We start from the raw sequence: 20,247 nt of genomic DNA on the forward strand, positions 1-20,247 counted from the left end.
GATGAGGAAACTGGGGCTTTGAGCTGCTAAGTAACTTTCCAGTAGTTATACAAGTTGAGGGAAGAACTAAGATTTGAAATCAGCTCCTCTGGACTCCAAAGCCATTAATGGCATTTCTTGTTAGTGCGATCAGTAGGAAACTGGAAGGGGAGCTGGCGTATGTTGAGTACCTTCTTTAGGATGAACATGATCCTAGGTACTTTTTGTTTCCATTGTCAACTACCCTGCGATGTAGCTGTTGTTATGCCCATTTTCCGGATGAGATCTGTGAGGCTCAGAGAAGCTAAGCACTGTGCCTAGAGATATGTAGCTAGCGTGAGAGACTGAGCTGGGATTGAATCCCAGGTCTGGCTCCAAAGCATTCCTGTACAGGACCCAACACATTCAACTACCTGCACCAAAGTTTAGGTTCTGGAAAATATGCTACTGCTGGGCGCCGGTCCCTATGGCTGAGGAGGTTTTGCCCACTCCCCTTCTCCAGCTTTCCTATAGCTGTGCATGCATGAAACCACTGTGCACTGAGCAGGGAAGGGTCCCCCAGGCTGAGAAAGTGCAAATCCAAACTTCCAAGATGTAGCAAAAAAGTAGGCGTCAATGACTCATGATGATAAACGTTGGCACCGCAGCCCGCCGTTGTCTGTAGCCTCATCAGTGTCACATGTCTCAGGCCAGGTCTGAAGTTAGACCAATGATGTCACCAGAGTCTCTTAAAGGCCTCATCACTCATATCCACTTGTCATATATTATTAAGCAGATCTATAATACATGCAACATTTTCTACTGGATTTCCATTCCTTTATTCTTATGACCAGGGAAAGACAAATAGAGTGAGGATGACTTTTCCCAACTTTTCATCCTTATTGCCCTTTATTGAAGAATAACCTCATCCTGAATTACCCCCCAAAATGGTCATTTGGACTCTGATTTCATTAATAAGAATGAAGCTACAGTTTAATAATTATTTAACTAATGCATATTCTGTATAGGCAAGTAAATGGATTTCTCCTCATCTTTTCTTCTTGAGTCCATGGAGGAGGAGATGCAGCTGTATCTTTTTTCTTTCCTCTCCTTTATTCTCCACATTAGTTTTGGAAACTTTGGGATTATATCACTCACATTAGGAGCACTCTACCTTACCATCTCCTAGAAAGATAATGAGAGTCCTCCCGAGAATCTGGCTTCCTTACAGTCTGAGTCTGAATCCAATTTGGACCTGCAATCTCAAGGGTGAGGAGATGTTGTCTTGATAAAGGATGTCTCAGGCAGAGGGAATGAGATACACAGGGTGGCTTACCCTGATCACGGGGCTTGTGAGGAATTGAAAGAGGCCAGGAGACAAAGCCTCACCTGAGGTAGCACCATGCCAGGTTTAAGAGCAGGTGGTTGACAAATGATGCTGGAGTTCTCCTTGGATACAGGTGGGCTGCGTGGGCCTGTGGGCTGTGCAGTCACTCAGGGCCCCACACTCAGAAGGGCTCCACACTTGCTCTAATGCTCTGTTTCACCATCATGAAATTGCTACTATTTTTTGAGCAAGAGACCCTGCATTATCATCTTGCACCGGGTCCCACAAACTATGTCGGCAGTTCTGCCTGGGTGTGAAATCCAGCTGTCATTGGCTAGAGAGGCAGTCTCAGGGAAATCCACTGGCCTTTCTGAGACTCAGTTTCTGCTTCTGTGAGATGGCGAGCGTGATCCCTACTTCCAGTACGCTGTCATGAGGAGTAAACGAGATTCTGAATAATTCGTGCCTCTTCTTAGGTAGGAGGGTATATCAGAATTACCCAGGGGATTTGTTATTGAAAATACATTTGCCTGCACTCCACTCTGAAAGATTCTGACTCATAGGTGTGGGCTGGGGATGAGCAGTGGTTTTGAAAGGGGTCCTTAAGTGATGCTGATATATACCCGAGGTTAAGAAAGATGGCCTTGGGTTTCTTAGAGATCTAGCTAAGGAGCAAGTTAATAGAGGAGAACAGAAGGAGAGGGGGAAATTGATGGACTACTGCTGATCCTTAACATAATAAAAAACCTGTTAAAGAAGAACGAGGTCATCATCTTACAGCACTTTCAGACGACATCGATGGTGCTGAAGTGAACCATGGAACCTCATCCCATTACCAAGGCCCCTATAAAATTTTCTGCTGTCCATTTGGCCTGACAAGTACATGCAGAGGAAGAGGGGCTGTGGACAACAGAAGCCAGGGTCAAGGCCCAGGTTGGGGGTGGGGTTGGAATTTATTTTCACCTTGATGCCCCTAATACCATACTCAATTCCGGCAAAGACACTGTAGCTAAAGGGAGCAATTCTGAATTACGGTTATCTTGCCCCAGATTTTAGGCTTTGACATTCTTCTCATGAAAAATCTGAAGCCTATACTACTTGAAGTCAATGCAAATCCCAGCATGAGAATCGAACACGAACAAGAAGTAAGTATTTGGAGTATCTCATTGAATATATTACCGTCCAACAGAATGTTCCCACTCTCCTGTTGTTGTCTTGGCTATACGAGATTTGACATTCTCAGATTTGCCCTGCAAAGTTCTGTTCAAGTCTAAATAACTTCAATTTTGTTGAGCTCTGAACATTGTCTATTAATAGAAGACCTATCTGACCTATGGTAACTTCCCAGCATGCCATTCTCCAGTTCTAAGGATCTGCAAATGTAGAAGCAGCTGAGCCTTTCCATCAGTTTTGACATGAACTAATTAGTTAGCCTCAGGAGATGAACTAATTGAAATTCTATGAATATGATGTAGCCATGTCGACATGCTTGAATCACTAAGATAAATAGTACATTTAATAGTGGTTATCTTTTTCTTCCCCCTCCCCCAGTGAGGAATGCATAAAAAAGACTGGAAGGAAATACTCCAACTGTTAATACTGGGTTTTGGGGGACTTACATGGATTCTTTTAATTTTCTTCACCTCTTGCATCTTTCCAAATTTTCTACAATGAGCATGTATCATTTTGATAACGAGAAAAACATAGTTCTATTTTCCCCCTTCTTGTATTTTGTTGATTTGTAAAAGGAAACTGACATTTTTCAGGTAGAATAAGGGGAGCCTTTATAAAATTCTAACAGTACAGCCACTGGGGCTAGTGCTGGTGGTCAGTTGGTGCTGAATCACTCTCTCCACTGTAACACAGAATCCTTACCCTTCAAGCTCTCTCCAGGGGTGTTTGAGAATGTCCCCAGCCTTGTCGATGAAGAAGTGAAAGTGGCTGTGATCAGAGACACACTGCGTCTCATGGACCCACTTAAGAAGAAAAGAGAAAACCAGTAAGTATTTTTTATATCATTTATTTCTTTCAACTCTGCTTCCTGTGTCCTAAGCAGGTAAGTTCTTGAAACACGTTAACATTGGGAGTGAGATTTATACCTTAAATGATCTAATAAATCATATATTCATCTATGAATATCAGCCTCCAAATACAGTGACTCAGAGTCAGGAGATGGAGACTTACAATATGAATCCAACACTGGGGGTTCAGCAGATGAATTTCTAGCCGATCGTTATCTGAGTCTGGAAGGTCTTTTCTAAAAACCCACTCTCCCCCACTGATAGCATCTCCCCTCACTCTCCGTTGCCCCCATGGTGCTTCCCTGTGAAATCCTCAAGTACAGGGAGAGAGTACGAAGTGCCGGAGAAGAGGGCCACAGGTAACCTGGACGTGGTAAGGATCACTTCCTTTTAATTTTCTTCATGATGTTTACGCTCTTGCAATATAAGCTTTTCATTTCAAAACCTGCAGAACCAATTATTGAACTTGTGGCGGTTTTATGATATTTACAACAGTTATAATTCCTCTTCTTCCCACCCACCCACTGAATGTGACACTGGGATATTGATGGGAGTGTGTGCCCTGCCCCACCGTCCATGGAATCACCCTGAAATGAATGACATTTCACTTGGGTATTTTTTTTTTTAACCAAATTCCTGGCTTTCACAAAGTAAGAGTTGAGTAAATTTCATTGTGCCTGTTTTAGGCAGAAAAATCAAAGACAAGCATTTCAAATCGCACTCCTGGTACCCCCGACATATCAGATTGACCCAAACACCCCCAGACAAGTGAAGCACGTGTCAGGACCGTGAGGAATGTTGACTTCCCCCAGCAAGTGGTGTTTTGCAGGTTCCTCTACTGTGGCCCCTCATCAACTGGGCTCAAGACCGCATATTGTTAGACTCACCCTACAGTAGCACTCCTCCCCTTGGCCACACATTAGAACCATCTGGAGAGCTCTCATAAATACCAGCACAAGCGCCCCCACTTCTAGAGATGCTGCTTTTAACTAGCCTGGGCTAGAGGCCCGGCCACAGAAATAGTTTAGTTTCCCTAGGTGATCTATCATGTGGCCAAGGTTGAGCGCCCCTGCCCTGCAGGAAATGTCACTCTGAAGGAGCATTTGTCATATTCTGAGTCAGGCTGGACGGTGCAGTGTGAGGCACAGATCCATTGCCGGCAAGACTCGCTAAGAACACTCACGTGTGGTTCACATGGGCCAGTCCTGCCAGGTGTGGCCTCCACCGACTCGGGCTTCTAAGTGGTGGCGTGTCAGGTATGCAGAATCCTCAGAGCAGCTCACGGCAGCTGCATGATGGGTCTACCCATACATGCATGCAGCTGCTATTTTCAGCCATCCCTAAGGAAGAGCAGTAGATTAATTGCAGTTTGGTCAGATTCATTGCGATATAACTCATTTCTCAAAAATCTACTCTCGAATGGTTATTGATCTCACTGGTAGCGATTAGGTCTTGAGAGACTCTGTTGTACTGCGGAGAGATTTTGGTGGCTATCCATGCCAGTATGGCCCAGGGGGATAGATTTTTAAAGATGACCTTGACGCATTAGCCTTCTGATTCCTTTGGTGGGAACAAGTTCAAAGGCCATCATGTGGCCTGAGCCTTCTTACCCTCTGCCACCAAAAGCAAGAAGAGAGGTAAGGATACCACTATATTTTCACATTAGGCAGCCTCAAAATGTGATTAGCTTTCTTTTTCTGGTTCTAGTTGTTTTTCTTCACTGACACCTCGCATTCGATGTGACCCATATGAGCTACAGATCTAAAATTTAAAAGCAGTTTAAATGGGCCCAGGACCATTGGGAAGGATGGGAAAGATATTTTATGACTTATCAAGTCATAAGTAGCAGCACCTCATTTTTTTTTTTTTAATTTTTTTTTTGGGGGTACACCAGGTTCAATCAACTGTTTTTATACACATATCCCCGTATTCCCTCCCTTCCTTGACGCCCCCCCTCGAGTCCCCCCCACCCTCCCTGCCCCAGTCCTCTAAGGCATCTTCCATCCTCGAGTTGGACTCCCTTTGTTATACAACAACTTCCCACTGACTATTTTACAGTTGGTAGTATATATATGTCTGTGCTACTCTCTCGCTTCGTCTGAGTTTCCCCTTCACCCCCCACCCCCTCCCATACCTCGAGTTCTCCAGTCCATTCTCTGTATCTGCTTCCTTGTTCTTGTCACTGAGTTCATCAGTACCATTTTTAGATTCCGTATATGTGAGTTAGCATACAATATTTGTCCTTCTCTTTCTGACTTACTTCACTCTGTATGACAGATTGTAGTTCTATCCACCTCATTACATATAGCTCCATCTCATCCCTTTTTATAGCTGAGTAATATTCCATTGTATATATATGCCACATCTTCTGTATCCATTCATTTGTTGATGGGCATTTCGGTTGCTTCCATGTCCTGGCTATTGTAAATAGTGCTGCAATAAACATTATGGTACAAGTTTCTTTTGGGATTATGGTTTTCTTTGGGTATATGCCCAGGAGTGGGATGACTGGATCATATGGTAGTTCTATTTGTAGTTTTTTAAGGAACCTCCAAATTGTTTTCCATAGTGGCTGTACCAACTTACAGTCCCACCAACAGTGCAGGAGAGTTCCCTTTTCTCCAGCACCTCATTTTTAATTTAAACAGCATTGACTTTTTTTTATTGATAACCAGGAACAGTTAGAGCTTTAAGAATCTGACTCCAATTTTAATAGAAAAAGGCTTTCATCTCACCCTTTTCTTACCTACAATATGAGTGTATGTTAATAGCGAAATGTCATTTACCGATATTTTCCCTTAATTATACCTTTTTTAAAAAAAAAAAATCCCAGCAATGATTGTCCATGAAAGCATTTTGTAATCTGTAAAGTGCATTTATATGTAAAGAATTACTATTATCATTTTGATAACTTTACCATCCAGACAAAAAGGCTGAATTATTCTCAACTCTTTTATGTAGAAATGTTTCAGAATAACTTAGAAAAGGACCATATTTGTGCCCACAGATGATGTGTTATAGTACTGAATTGTGTGTTCAAATCTGGGTCCAGGTCACTCCAACTGCAGGAAATGATGTCACATGGACTTCTAGGCCGGCAGTTAACTTTAGAAGCTGGAGTTTCTTATGTTTGAATAGGATCCAGCCTGAATATTTAAAAACAAATGGTTTCCTAGCCTTTCCCTTCAACTCCTTAGCGAGAGTCTAATGTGTCCCTCATCAGTTTTTTCTTGAGTACACTTTGTCAGCAAGATGGTTGAAGTGGGTCCTCACTTTTCCTGCACAGACTGAAGAAGAAAGATGGATAGATGTCCTGAACTCCTCATATCTCTAAACTGCTAAGGGAAGGCGCAGAGGGGGCCTCGGAAGGGTACCAGATATGTGCATCAGGCATCGTCACACACCCAGGGGGCATGTAGGCTGGGGTCAGTTTCTTGGTGGGACTGAAAGCAGCCCTCATGCCTTCCATGGGGAGTGGAACTCATGACTCTGCTTGAGACCCATCTTGGCATAGTTGATAGAACTTTCTCTTGAGCTAAAGAGATGGAGATTCAAATCCTGATCTTGGGGATGTGCAGAGCTATTCTGAGCCTCTTCTATAAAATGGAGATAATGACATTTAAATGAAACAATGTACAAGATTTTTACTATATGGTAGGCACTTAATAATGCTTAGTTTACTACTCAACAATGAAATTATCTACTAGAATTTGAACAAACAAACAAAAAGTAATGTTTAGTTACCATGATCTTTTCTGGTATACTTAAAGTAGACTTTCAAGTTTAAAACCAATGACACATCCTAAAACCAAAGCTGTTAGATCACTGTGGACTAGACTTGACATTGGAGCTGGCTGCCAATGGAAAATTTGGTTTCCAAGTAGCATGATGTCACTGGCCCAGGCAAATTTATTTGTTGAGTTAAGAGAAAATACCTTTGCCCCAGAAGGAATAAAATAGCTGTCATATGAGAGCTGTTTTGAACTATGATGACTTTTTGTAATATCTGGTGACTCTATTGATTTACATACTAGGGTTCTTTGGAGGCACTGCAGGGACAGGGGATGGGGGAGACTAAAAGGGGGGGATTTTAGAACCATCATGTATCTCTACAGGCCCATATGGAGGTAAAATTCACATAATATAAAGTTATCCATATAAAAGTATATAATTCAGTGGCACTTAGTACATTCACAATGTTGTGTAACCATCACCCCTTTCTAGCTCCAGAATGTTTTGTCACCCCAAAAGGAAACCCTGTATCCATTAAGCAATCACCCCCCATTCCCACCTCCACCAGCCTACTTTCTGTCTCTGGATTTACCTATTCTGGAAACTTTATGTAAATGGAGTTTTTTGTGTCTGGCTTCTTTCACTTAGCATGTTTTTGAAGTTCACCCATGTTGTAGCATGTATCAGTACTTTATTACTTATTATGGACAAATAACATTCCAGTCTATGGATCTACCACATTTTATTATCCATTTGTCACTTGGTGGACATTTGGGTGGAAATCACTTCTTTTTCAACCAGAGGGGAACTGGAACAACCTATCTTATATTTTGGCAGTCTAGAGATTTCCTTTGAGAGGAAAGGATATTTTCTGCTACAAGAAGTTTCTAAAACCCCTGGTTTAATCCAACCCCTTCATTTTATTGATAGAAGCACAGACTATTAGAGTTGAAAGAGACCTTAGAAACCATCATGCCAGTCAGCTCCCTGGTTCAAGAACGTCCTTCCTAAACATCCTGGACAGAGGAGCAGCGTGTGTCCTGACAAGGCACTGGACTTGGCATCAGCCAGGTCTGGACTGAAGTCCTTTATCTCTGAGCATTGCACTGTGAGCTTGACCAAGTCGCTTTATTCTCTGATCCCATCTTTGAAATGGGGATCAAGGGATCTCCTTGGCTGGCCTGTCACAGGCATCATGTGAAATGACACATACAAGAGACCCTTGTGACATCTGAGAGTATCAGATGAATGCTAGTTCTTAGGGTCGCCACGTGGTCCATCAGGCTTTGCTTTAAAGTTATGCTGATGGTGACACATAAGTCACCAGCTCCTGAAGCAGCCTGTCTGAGCTGTGTACATCATGATTCTGCCTGTCTGAATCGTACAAGACGAAACTAAGATGAAGAAGGTCGGTCACTTGCCAAAGGAGGAGATCAGGGAAATCAGCGGAAAATTTCCTCTTTTCTCAAGGTATTTGGGTAGCCCAAGGCTTTCTTTTTATACACTTCTATCAGGAGCAGAAGTTAATAAATTGCATTCCTCGATTATTTTAAAAACAAGGTGATTATTCCATCAATTGATTAATTTTTGGAAGGTCAGTTTACCCCTGGGGAGCCATTTTACTAGTATTTTCCTCCTCTTCCTGGATGTAGATATTACTGGTAACCACCTTCCTTTCTCAGGAATCATAACCCTTCAGGACCCCAGAGGAATATAAATAAAGCCAGGGATAGGCTGGGAGGAATCTGAGCGGATTTTCTTGATGCCACACAGTGACTGAGAGCTGGGGGGTAGACTGCTTGCCCTTTACTCAAAAGTGTACATTTGAAACAAGACTTATGTAAGGCACAGAAGCCCCCTTCCTCACAGCAACGTTTTATGGTCCTCTCCCAGTTTCACTTACCTCCTATCACCATGACAACCAGGTTTATACGAAGGACGGAGTCAGCCTGCTGGGACAGCTTCACCCCTCGTTCAGAGAGGTTCGTCCTCTGAAGGCTTCACTGGGAGCTCAGGCTTCACTTCTTATCTTTACTCCAAGTGTATCCCCGGGATCCTGTGCCATGTTTAGAACCAATCCATTAGGTGAATCCTCCAATTAGGTTGATTCTACATAGAATCTAGGATAAAGGCGAAACATTCTAAGAGAACAGAGATCAAGGAACCTCCCTTTGGTTCACTTTGACCAAGGAGTGTAACTCTGTCCTGTCCTGAGGAAGAATGTCAAAAACACATTAATCAGAGGTCTCCAAGCCTGGATCTCTGCCCCTTAAATTGGCAGTAAGTCCTACTGAAATCCCCTCAACAATAGGGAAGAAAGGTTCCTAAACTACCTGAGCGAAACATGCCTTTGTGAATGTAGAACGTTATCTTTCTTACTCTCCAGTGTATTCTTTTGTAAACAGGAATTCTTTCAGGAGAATCATCTGACCAGCCTGTCAAATGGCCCATCCACGTGTGCGCCGCTGACATTTTGTTGAAATTCTGGGGCTTTGTTGACCCTTAATGATTTCTTTGTGGCAAGACCCTCAGATGAGCACCTCCTGACCCCAAGCACCTCTGAAGATTTCACATAAATCAGGAGTCTGGGTCACAGAGAGATGAATATTTGCATATTCATGTGGACTTCATTTTACACCATGCCAGGATTACAGATACAGATTTTGGTTATTTAGAGCATTTATTAAACACATTGTGTGCCAGGGAGGAGACGATAGAAGTGAATTAGTTCACAGGCCAGTGAGGGAAGCAAGACCCACACATAAATATCTATGAGGTGCAAAGTACAAAGTGCCCTAAACGTAAAGACAAAGTACCAATGGAGGAAAATGTAGGGAACGATTATTTCCTGATGAGAAGAGTTTAAAAAAAAAAAAAATTAACAAGGAGCAGGTGGCAGTGGAACTGAGGTCTAAAGGATGAGTCATATTTGGAACACACAAATGGATGGAAGGACCCCCCTGGTGGAGGACACAAAGGCACAGGGGTCCGTTGGGGGAAACTTAAGGAGCTGAGTCAGCTGGAGAGACAGGTGCATGAAGTGGATTATTGGAGAGGAGGTGCCAATAGGGAGGTCGATGGAGACCCAGAGGCCAGAGGTGGGTGGCCTGGCACTCCGGGCCGAAGAAATCAAAGCTTACCTTCAACCTGGAGTCGAAAACACGAGGGCCTTCGGTGATCCCTGAGGCGACACAAAATTTCGTGTCTATGTGTGTTTTTCCTGGAGAGAAGGTCAGAGATTTCATCATATTTTCAAAAAGTTGAGAACCCAACAGTCCTATCATCATTAGAGGCTCCAGGGAGCTCGAGCGACTGGCCCAGGGTTGGGGTGTCGTGGCTTCGGGATACATCCTCCCCACCATACCCGGAAAGGCTTCACATTTCAGACAGCAGTCAGCAAACTAGGAAAACGTGTGCATTTTCAAGTAAGAGCAGACAGGAAATGACTAATGATACATGCAGTATGTTATGTGCAAGAAATAAAACCAGACAGCTCTCTTCCATTCAAAAACGTTTCAGCGCTAGGTCAGAAGTAACCAGTAAAAACCTCTTTTGCGTGCAGTTGGTTGAGCAGGAACCATTTCTGAGACTTATGGGGAAGGCGGATTTCCTGAGCTGATGCGAGAGTGTCGTTTCAGGGACCATTAGACAGGAGCCGGGCCCCTCCGCCGGCGGGCAGGCCGGTTCTCCCTGTCGCCGGCCCGGGTGCCAAGCAGATGGGAACCGAGACAGCAGATGGCCAGTCAGTCAGCATTGTGGGGAAACGGCAGAGTGGAATTCTGCGTAGGCCCTTCCAGAGTTATTCCAGGTAGTGATGGGGGAGCAAATGTGTTTGGAAATTTCCTCAGGAGTTGCTCCAGTGAGCCTTAAATGTTCATGTGCTATTTTAAACGAGGCGTTGTTAGCTTTTTGGAAGGAGGCGTTGCGGTCTGGGCTCAGGATCAAGGTTTTGCTACCAGTTCTACTTGGCCTCAGATAATGCAATATACTTCCCTGAGCCCAGTTTCCTCATCAGAAAAAAACAACAGCAAACAACAGCAAACAGACAAAACAAGAGAAGGGAATAATAGTAGCCGCTCTGCCTCTTTCCCAAGGGACGGTTTGTTAAGCGCTTACCATGCCTGGCACAGCGGAGTTTACCTTTATTCTTCTTTTGTCCTCACAACAGCCATATGCGGTAGGTGCTTCTGTTTTAAGAGGAGAACACTGAGGCCTGAGGAGGGTGAGTGACAGCCCCAAGACCACGCCAGGTATGAGCGACAGACTGGGATTTAAAGTCAGGTCTGCCTAGCTCTTGCCTTGAGAGTGAGTGGATGTGGATGTGAAGGTATTTAGCACACTCAGGAGATGTGCACACACACGGTGTTATCCTTATCTGGTTGGGTTCGTGCCTTCACCCAAACTTTAAGGCAGGGACTCATCCCTTTAGCTTCAATTACTGAACACGTGTAGGTTCTTATGAGTCACTGGTCATCTCCTGCGAAGGCTCTGTGGCCAGCTAGGTGGCGACTTCATATAAAATAATCTTCAAAACCGTAATGAATAAAATGTAAGCCAGTGTGCAGAGAACACTGACTTAAAGCAAGATCTACATGTGACTCAAGACGGAGCAAAACTAGACAGAAAATGATTCGTGCGCAGTTGTGCATCCCAGACTGGGAACATGCTAGAAGTTCAGAAGAAGGCAGGATGAGACAAGGATGAGGTGGAATCATATGAAATTACTGATATTAGATCTTTTTTTTTTTTTTTTGACCTACAAGGGTGGCAGTTTCCTATGATTCAGCTAGTGGCTGGCCTGGAGTGGTCAAGGCAGCTTTCTTGAAGGAGGTGGGGCTTACCTTTGCTTGGACTTGGTTCAATGAGAAGACTGTAAATAAGCTTGGGAGAGGAAGGATGGAGGCAGAAGCTGGGCCAAGGGGTTAGGCAGGGTTGGGGGAGGACCGCCCATCATGCTTCCAAAATGGTGCTTGGGGTTGGAGAGGACAGATCCTGCTTCTCTGCTACATGCTTCTTATTAAAATTTTTCTTACTATAAAAGTAATATGTGCTTATTGTAGGAAAAAAATGGAAAATACTGAAAAGTGTGGAGCATGAAATAAAAATCTGCCTCAAATTCAACCACCCAGAACTAATCATTATTAACTTCTTAGTTCATAAAAATGGTATAGTTTTCTGCTGTCTGTATTGTTTTATAGTTGAGGCCATACTGTCTATATAATTTTTACATGCTGGTTTTATTTTTCTCCATTTTATTTAACAGTAATTTCCCCTCCTTATTAACAGTTCTGCAAACAGTTCTTTTCATCAGTGGCTGGGTCAGAGTCTGTCTCTGTATTGGCGAATGTTTAGCTGATTTCCAGCATCTTGTGCTTAAAGCTCTGTGTGCTATTTAGAAGGCTGCCAGGCTAGAGAGAGCCCCTGAGGAAGTGGGGCTGGAGGAGCACGTGTGTTTTTAATGCACAGGTGGGAGAGCTGAGTGGTAAGAGTGGAGGCCCTGGAGTCGGATGCTTTGGGGTGAATTCTGGCACTGCCATTTACAGCCGTAAATGGTACAGATTTCCTCCCCTCCCTGTACTTTGGCTTCTTCATCCATAAAAGGGAGTTTGCAGTTGGATGTCTTTTAAATTGGCAAAGCAATGAGAAGTTCTTAATTTTGAGGGTGAGAAAATGCTGCTTATTCCTAAGAGAGTATTTGTCGTGGGAAACGTCCAATCCGAATGTAGTATTTAAACAAGTCAAATAGTCAAACGATATATGTAACCTTTTTTTTTTTTTTTTTATGTGAAGGAGGACGTGGTAAAGTAAGTGGGAATTGATCTCCAACAGCGATAGGTTGATCTTTGGCTGCCAGGATGGGTTTGATTTCCCTCTAATTATCTGCTAGATTAAAAGAAATGAAAGCTCAAAATCAAAGCTGGTTTTAGTAATCACTTGAAAGCCCCTGGTTATCACACCAAATGGCAGGCAATATTCTCCAGCTGCTTTCTTTCCTTTCCTTTTTATTCAATTTCCACTTTTTCCCCTTCATTCTTTAAGCAGCAGTAGAGCCCCTTGGAACTCTCATCACAGAGGCTAATGTGAGGGGGTGGGAAGAGGGTGGAATCTGAAGCGTTCAGAGTGATAGGATCCGCCCCCAAGCTCATCTTCAGCTGGATGCTCGCATCACAGTGTGAGAATCAGCGGTGGAGCTGGCTGTTCAGTGTGTGCGCTTCCTGTCTCCATGGTGCCTTCATTTGCTCAGAGAGGCTCTCTTTCTCCCTCCAGACTATCCAGCCCTCTGCAGCACCAGAGGTCAGCCTGGAGGAGCTGCTAACAGATGCGTGAATGAGCTCGTGTGCGCATGCGTGGATGCATCGGTGTGGCTTGGCCATTATGCGTGGCTCCTGGGCTAGGTCAGGGAATGACCCTGAGCCTTTGTCGGGTGTAGGATGCAGTGGGAGCACCAGCTCAGCAAGGTGAGCAGGATGGAAGCAGTGAGAGAGGCCTCGGCAGAGAAAATAAGTCCCGATGAGGGCCTGAAAGCAGGACAGAACATGGGGCTCTCAAAGCACAGGAAGAACTCCAGATCTCCAGCTATGTGGTTCATAAAAGCTCCAGGCTGGAAACAGTCTAACTGTCCACCAACAGAAAAATGCACTAATCCTGGGTATTCACTCACTGGAATACTATATGTCAACAGAAATGCACGAACGATGTACCTCTGTGCATTGATATTCAAGTTGAGGAAAAGAAGCAAATCATAAAAGAATATCTACAGTATGGTGCCAACTCAAAACTGGCAAAACGAAACATTTTACAGAGACATAACCCTACAAAAGCAAGGAAGAATGATCAGGGGCACAGGTGGGCTGTTGAGATCCTGGCTGTGTTCTATTAAGCCAGGTGGTGGCGGCATAAGTATTAGAGTTATTCCTTAAATGTATGCATCTGATTTATACACTGTTCTGTATGTGTGATGTACCACAAATTTACAGGTAAAATAAAGAAGTCCCAGGTGGCAGTATTATAGCACGTAAGCAGGGAGAGTGTCAGGATCTAATCAGTCAGACCAAGCATTTTGCTTTTCATCCTAAAAGCAATGGACAAGTTTTTGTTTTTGTTTTTTTTTAATTGAAGTATAGTTGATTTACAATATCATGTTAGTTTCAGGTGTACAGCAAAGTGATTCGATTATACATATATATATATGTATATATCTACATTCTTTTTTTGGATTCTTTCCCATTACAGTTTATTACAAAGGTACTGAATATAGTTCCCTGTGCTATATAGTAAATCCTTGTTGTTTATCTATTTTATACATGGTAGTGGGCATCTGTTAATCTCAACCATGGACAAGTTTTAAACAGCAGGGTGACATGATGTGATTTGTGTTTTAAAAAGATCACTTTGGCTACAGCTTGAAAAACCAAACTGGAATGAGGCCAGGGAGGATGCAGGGGCAGCTTAAGAGGTGTGAGAGATGGTGGCTGTGTGGATTATGTGGCAGTGGTAGGTGTGGAGAGAAATGATGTATTCAAGAGGCATTTAGGGACTTCCCTGGCGGTGCAGTGGTTTAAGAATCCACTTGCCAATACAGGGGACACGAGTTCGATCCCTGGTCCGAGAAGATCCCACATGCCGCGGAGCAACTAAGCCTGTGCGTCACAACTACTGAGCCTGTGCTCTAGAGCTCGAGAGCCACAATTATTGAGCCTGCGTGCCACAACTACTGAAGCCTGTGTGCCTAGAGCACATTCTCTACAAGAGAAGCCACTGCACTGAGATGCCTGTGCACCGCAACGAAGAGTAGCCCCTGCTTGCCCCAACTAGAGAAGATGCCCCCACCCAGCAACGAAGACCCAACACAGCCAAAAAATTTAAAAAAAAAAGAAAAGAAAAAAAAAAGAGGCACTTAGGTGGATGGGTGGATGGGGCTTGGGGATGCGTTGCATACGAGAGGTGAGGGTGAAGGAGGAGTCAGGAAAGAGGCTCATTGAGCAGCTGGGTGACTGTTGGTGCCAGGGAGCCCTGGGGACACAGCAGCTTTGGGGGACATGATGCAGGGTCATGAGACCTCCAGGTACACTGTCTCCTAGGTATCTGGGTACAGGGACTGGGGCCTTACAAGGGGGTGGGGCCCATTATGGGCATAGAGGTTCCCTAGAGTAGACTGGGATGGCGCCATGGGCACACACAACACTGTCTGTCAAGTGATTTCAGTGGCAACTGTGGTGAAGTGGGGTGAGCCAGGGCAGGAGGTCTGGGTTCAAATCCTCATTCTGCCAGTCCTTCTGACCTTCTTTAACTCTGTTCCTGGCATCCTGTTCATGGAGCTCAGCCCTGTTTGTTGGCTCAGCTGCTGGGCACAGAAACATCCTGCCTTCAAGGCACCTTTTACAAATCGTCACGCTGTCTTAATTTACTTTTCGGTTTTTAGAGTCATGCAGGTGCCTTGGTGTCCTTCGCCAGCACTTGACCCCCTGCCCTGGCGGGGAGGGTGATGGAGGAAGTAAGCTCGAAAGTGATGGGGGTAGGGTGGGCGGAGAGGATCTTTCTGCAGCACCTGCTTCCCGGGTTATCATCGCCATCGTCACCCCCACACCTGTTCAGTGCTCTGCAATTCACAGGCATTTCAGAGCCACTGGTCCATGCAAAGTAGGCAGGGCACGAGTCATTATCCCATTTTACAGGCGAGGAAACCACGACTCAAAACAAGCAATGGAACCTTCCACAGGCTTGGTGTTCTTGGACTCTACACATGACAGGAGGTTGCCAGTGATGGGAACGTTTGCCTGTTTGTGCAAATCTACCAGCCGAGACCCCAGAATGGTTGTATTTCCGCACGTCATGACCTCTTTAGGCACCATAAGGGATTGAGACTGGGATCTGTCCTCAGAAGCCTGGTTCAGAAGTGGGTCTGGATACCCTCTGCCGGGGGAGAGAGTGAAGGAGAATAAAAGAGCCCAGGGAACAGCATTACCATTTTTCACTTGAAAGGTGGTTTTGTGGAGAGGGAATAAACTCTCTGCAGGCCCCTATGGGCAGAACAAGGAAACATGGCTGAAATTTGCAGAGATATTTAAGCGCAAGGAAAGGGAAAAAAAATCCCCACCACCTTACTTTGCCTGAAATGATAATGGTTGACTCAAAGTAGTAGCGAGTAGTGAGTTCCATGCAGCTAGAAGTATTCAGGCCAAAACAAAACAGCCACATGCAGGGAAGGAGCACCTGCTGTGGGATCAAACAGACATGGGTTCAGTGCCTGGTCATGTGGTCTTGGGCAGGTCCCCTAACTGCTCTGAGTCCCGGTTTCCTCATCTGCACAGTGGAATGATGGTGCAGGTTGGCTGTGAGAATCAAGTAGGGGCCAAAGCAGATCTCTGGGCACACTCATTCCACAAGTGCCTCTGGGGTCCCAGAGGTGCATGACCTCTGTTGTCTGGTTTAGTCATCACCAGTTTGCATGCAGGCCTGTCCCTAACATTTGTGAGGCCTGAGAAAGAGAATACATGGAGGTCCCAGCCTCCTGCCAGCCCTCCTTCTCTTCCCGCTCCTGACTCCATCCACCCCTGCAAGGCACAGGCATCTGAGTCACCTGGGGTGGGGTGGGGTGTTAAGGCCAAGATGGCTGAGTCCCACCCCCAGAGTTTCTGACTCATTTGCATTTCTAGCAGGATCCCAGGTAATACCAACGCTGCTGGTCCAGGCACAACACGACGCTTTGCGAACCACTTGCCTGCCAGCCCCAAGTCTTGTGTCTGTCCCAGACCACTTGAGGACTCAGGGCAGCGGCCCCTCAGCCCCTGGTAGTGTTTGCACTGTGGGGGTTGAGCAGTCAGTAGGACTCATCCTTACACAAAAGAGATGGACATGCCCCTGATGAAGGCAGCCACTGGAGATAATTTGCCAATGACACAGAGACAGGAACCCCCAACTTCACATAACTCCACTCACACGTGTCACGTACATTGCATGTGATCGCAGGACTGAAAAAGCAAAACAGGGCCACTTCATAAATGCATGTTTTTATTAATCCCTTCCCTGCTTTTCTGTGTGGGTTTCTCAAGACAAGTAAAATATTAAATGATTGTAAAATCTAACCGTTAAGGCACTATCAAACCCTTTTAAAACAACTCTTCTAATGAGGGAAAATGTTGCACTGTCTTTTTCGTCTCTTCGTTCTCTTCCAGCTGGTTTGCAGGCAAAGTCCTAGATGATTTCTTAATTTTGACTCAGCCTTTCTCCACAGCAGAACAAGTGGTGGGGAAAATTTCTTCTCTAGGCAACAGCAACATTTCTGTCTCATTTGTTTGGTTTTGTGCTGTAACATGACAGCTTGTGGGGCTGCTAATTTGAACTTAGGCCCTTCTAGGAAAGCATCATTTGTGAACAGTAAATAAATCAGGTTGCAGATTTTAGCCATTTAATTATTGAAAATGGGAATGCTTCCTTGCCTCATGAATATTTAAAAATGGAGCAATAGACAAATTGTATTTCACTCCCAAATTTCACTGTGGTTTGGAACCACTTCACATTTCAGCCTTATCGGATTGCTCGGAAGCTGTGAGCTCGATTTTTCTTCAGGGAATTTGGTAGCAGAGTTACTTTGTTCCAAATCATGAAGAAGTCTGAGACATTTACAGGGAACAGGTCGTCTTAGCATCATTTAGTTTGTCCTTGGATCTAGAAATGTCCTTGCTGGAAATAGAACTTGAAGCAATACTTCTATAAAGCAGACGTAGCGTTGTATACTGGAAAAGACAAAGGGTTCAGGAATCCATTGGGCCTGGGTTTGAATCTTGACTCTTCTCTTGCTCACTGTGAAATGTAAGGCAGTCAGTTCTCAAAGTCTCAATGTCTTCATCTGTAAAATGTGAATAACAGCAATAACTACTTAACAGGGTGCCTGTGATCATTACACAAATTAAAGTACTTAAATACACAGCATAATGACTGGATGTGTTAGGTATTCAATAAGTGATAGTTATTTTGTAATTATCCTTATTGTTGTTATTCTATAAAGTACTCATCACAGTGCTGAGCACATAGGCGTTCAATAAATGTTCATTATTATTAGTAGTACTAGCATTATTATAATTCTTACAGGTGGATATAGATTAAAAATACAGTTGTCCACCATGCGATTATGTGTTTTATTTTTTTTGAGCCAACAGGAATTTATATAAGTAAATGGATAGCCTAATGAAGTTTAACAAGACTGAAGTAAATCAATGGTGCTCATATAAATAGTTTAATTAAGATAATCCCTGATGCAAAACATTTGTTCAGTTTGTGCCTCAAAATGAAAGTGGGTTCCATAGATTTTCAGGAACTTCTCCTCTTTGCTGTGCACGGGTTTGGGAACCTTCAATAAGAACGTGGAAAGGCATGTTCCATGGAAGGGCAGCTCTGACTGTGGGAGATGACCTGGGCTGGTGGTCCATGTCCTGGGCCTCACTCTGAGCCTGACCTTGGGCAAGTCCCCACACATCTCTGAGCTGTGGTTTGTTCACCTCTGGAGTCTCCGTGGTGCGAAACTGCTCTGCTTCTGTAAGTGCATGTGATTTATTCCCTTTAAAAAGGGAGATGCAAAAAAGAGAGATTTCATCCTTTAAAAACCCTTAGACTTTGCACATTTTGCCAGTTGCTTTTAAACCGCTAGGTATTAGGTGCCGGATATTTGAGGGTAGCTTAATTGGAAGTGGTGTTTATCATCTGAAGTGTATGTCCTCGCGCTAAATGTGTTTTTGACAGCCTCTCACCATCCAGCTATTTGCTTCCAACCAGAATGATTTGCTTCTCCACTGCATTCAGAAGAGGCACTTTTGTCCTGGTTACGAACGTTAATTAGTTTGAAGAAGAGAAACAGGATTGTGTTTCTAAAAATAGTTCTGATACCAGAGGCCATTTTTTGGTGCTGTTATAATCCGGGTGCTTCTTGAGAGTGACAGGAGCTGGCTCTGCATCTATTTGCTGCCCAAGTTCAATGCTAGCATCTTTGAAACTGGGGAACCGGTGCTTATAACCGGGGGTGGAACGGTGCTCACCTCTGCCCTGAGCTATGGTAGAAGTGGCCCAGCGTCTCTCACGCTCGAAATCTTAAATCGACCAGCTGTTTGTGGGCAACCTTGCCCCTGGTCTCAGACGCCCGTTGACGTGGCCCGTGAGAGCACACCCGTGTGACCGCGTGGTGTTGGTGCGGTGGACATACAAGGATCACTGCGGACCGCCCAGCACAGGAAAGGGAAGGAACGCTGCAGGGGGAGACCCGGTCCTCGTTTGGCTGTGGTACCGGCTTGCTTCTCTGTGTGAGGCCTGTGGATGCCAAAGTAATTCAGCGTGGCTCCTCCTGCAGCCCTGTCATCTGGCCTTTCTTCACTCCTTCGCGGAGGGGGCTTGGGCTTGACGGCTGAGGACACTTTCTGTTCCAACATTCTGTTGTCTCAATTGTTGATAATAACAGTAATGTCTCAGGCTTGTTATTTAGGTAGATATCTTGTAAGTGTAGGAATTCTGGCAGCCGGTAAATCTGCAGATGAGTTCCAAATTATAGATGGTTGCAAAGAGTGTGCTTAGTTTTTGAGCTTGGTTATTCCCCACATAAGGTTTACTTTTGGCCTTTTTTTTTTTTTTTTGGAGTGGGGGGGTCTTCGTAAACTGAGTCTTGACTCCTTCTTAGTAGTCGAGAAATGCTTTGGGTTTTTTTATTTTTATTAAAGTATAGTTTAATTACAATGTTGTATTCGTTTCAAGTGTATAGCAAAGTGATTCAATTGTACCTAAACATATATTATTTTTAAGATTTTTTTCCATCATAGGTTATTACAAGATATTGAATACAGTTCCCTGTTCTACACAGTAGGTCCTTGTTGGTTATCTCTTTTATATATAGTAGTGTATATCTGTTAATCCCAAAGTCCTAATTTATCCCTCCCCTGCCCCTTTCCCCTTGGGTAACCGTAAGTGTGTTTTCAATGTCTGTGAGTCTATTTCTGTTTTATAAATAAGTTCACTTTTTTTTTAAGATTCCACATATAAGTGATACCATATGGTATTTGTCTTTGTCTGAATTACTTCACTTGGTATGATAATCTCCAGGTCTGTCCATGTTGCTACAAATGGCATTATTTCATTCTTTTTTTATGTCTGAGTAGTATACCATTGTATATATATACCACATCTTCTTTATCCCTTCACCTGTCAATGGACATTTAGGTTGCATCC

The 20,247-nt window shown here is 44.2% G+C and overlaps 1 protein-coding gene across 2 annotated transcripts in view; it reads left to right on the plus strand.

The window, feature by feature from the left end:
- Window positions 1–20,247, plus strand: part of TTLL11 (tubulin tyrosine ligase like 11) — a 248,426-nt gene that overhangs the window by 109,120 nt on the left and 119,059 nt on the right. For both annotated transcript variants that reach the window (XM_057722136.1, XM_057722137.1), the window contains 2 exons: window positions 2,335–2,430; window positions 3,169–3,284. In XM_057722136.1, the coding sequence (XP_057578119.1) occupies window positions 2,335–2,430; window positions 3,169–3,284 (212 nt within the window). The remainder of the gene's footprint in view (window positions 1–2,334; window positions 2,431–3,168; window positions 3,285–20,247) is intronic.

This window comes from Hippopotamus amphibius, chromosome 2 (assembly GCF_030028045.1).
Source record: "Hippopotamus amphibius kiboko isolate mHipAmp2 chromosome 2, mHipAmp2.hap2, whole genome shotgun sequence".
In the NCBI taxonomy this organism is placed as follows: domain Eukaryota; kingdom Metazoa; phylum Chordata; class Mammalia; order Artiodactyla; family Hippopotamidae; genus Hippopotamus; species Hippopotamus amphibius.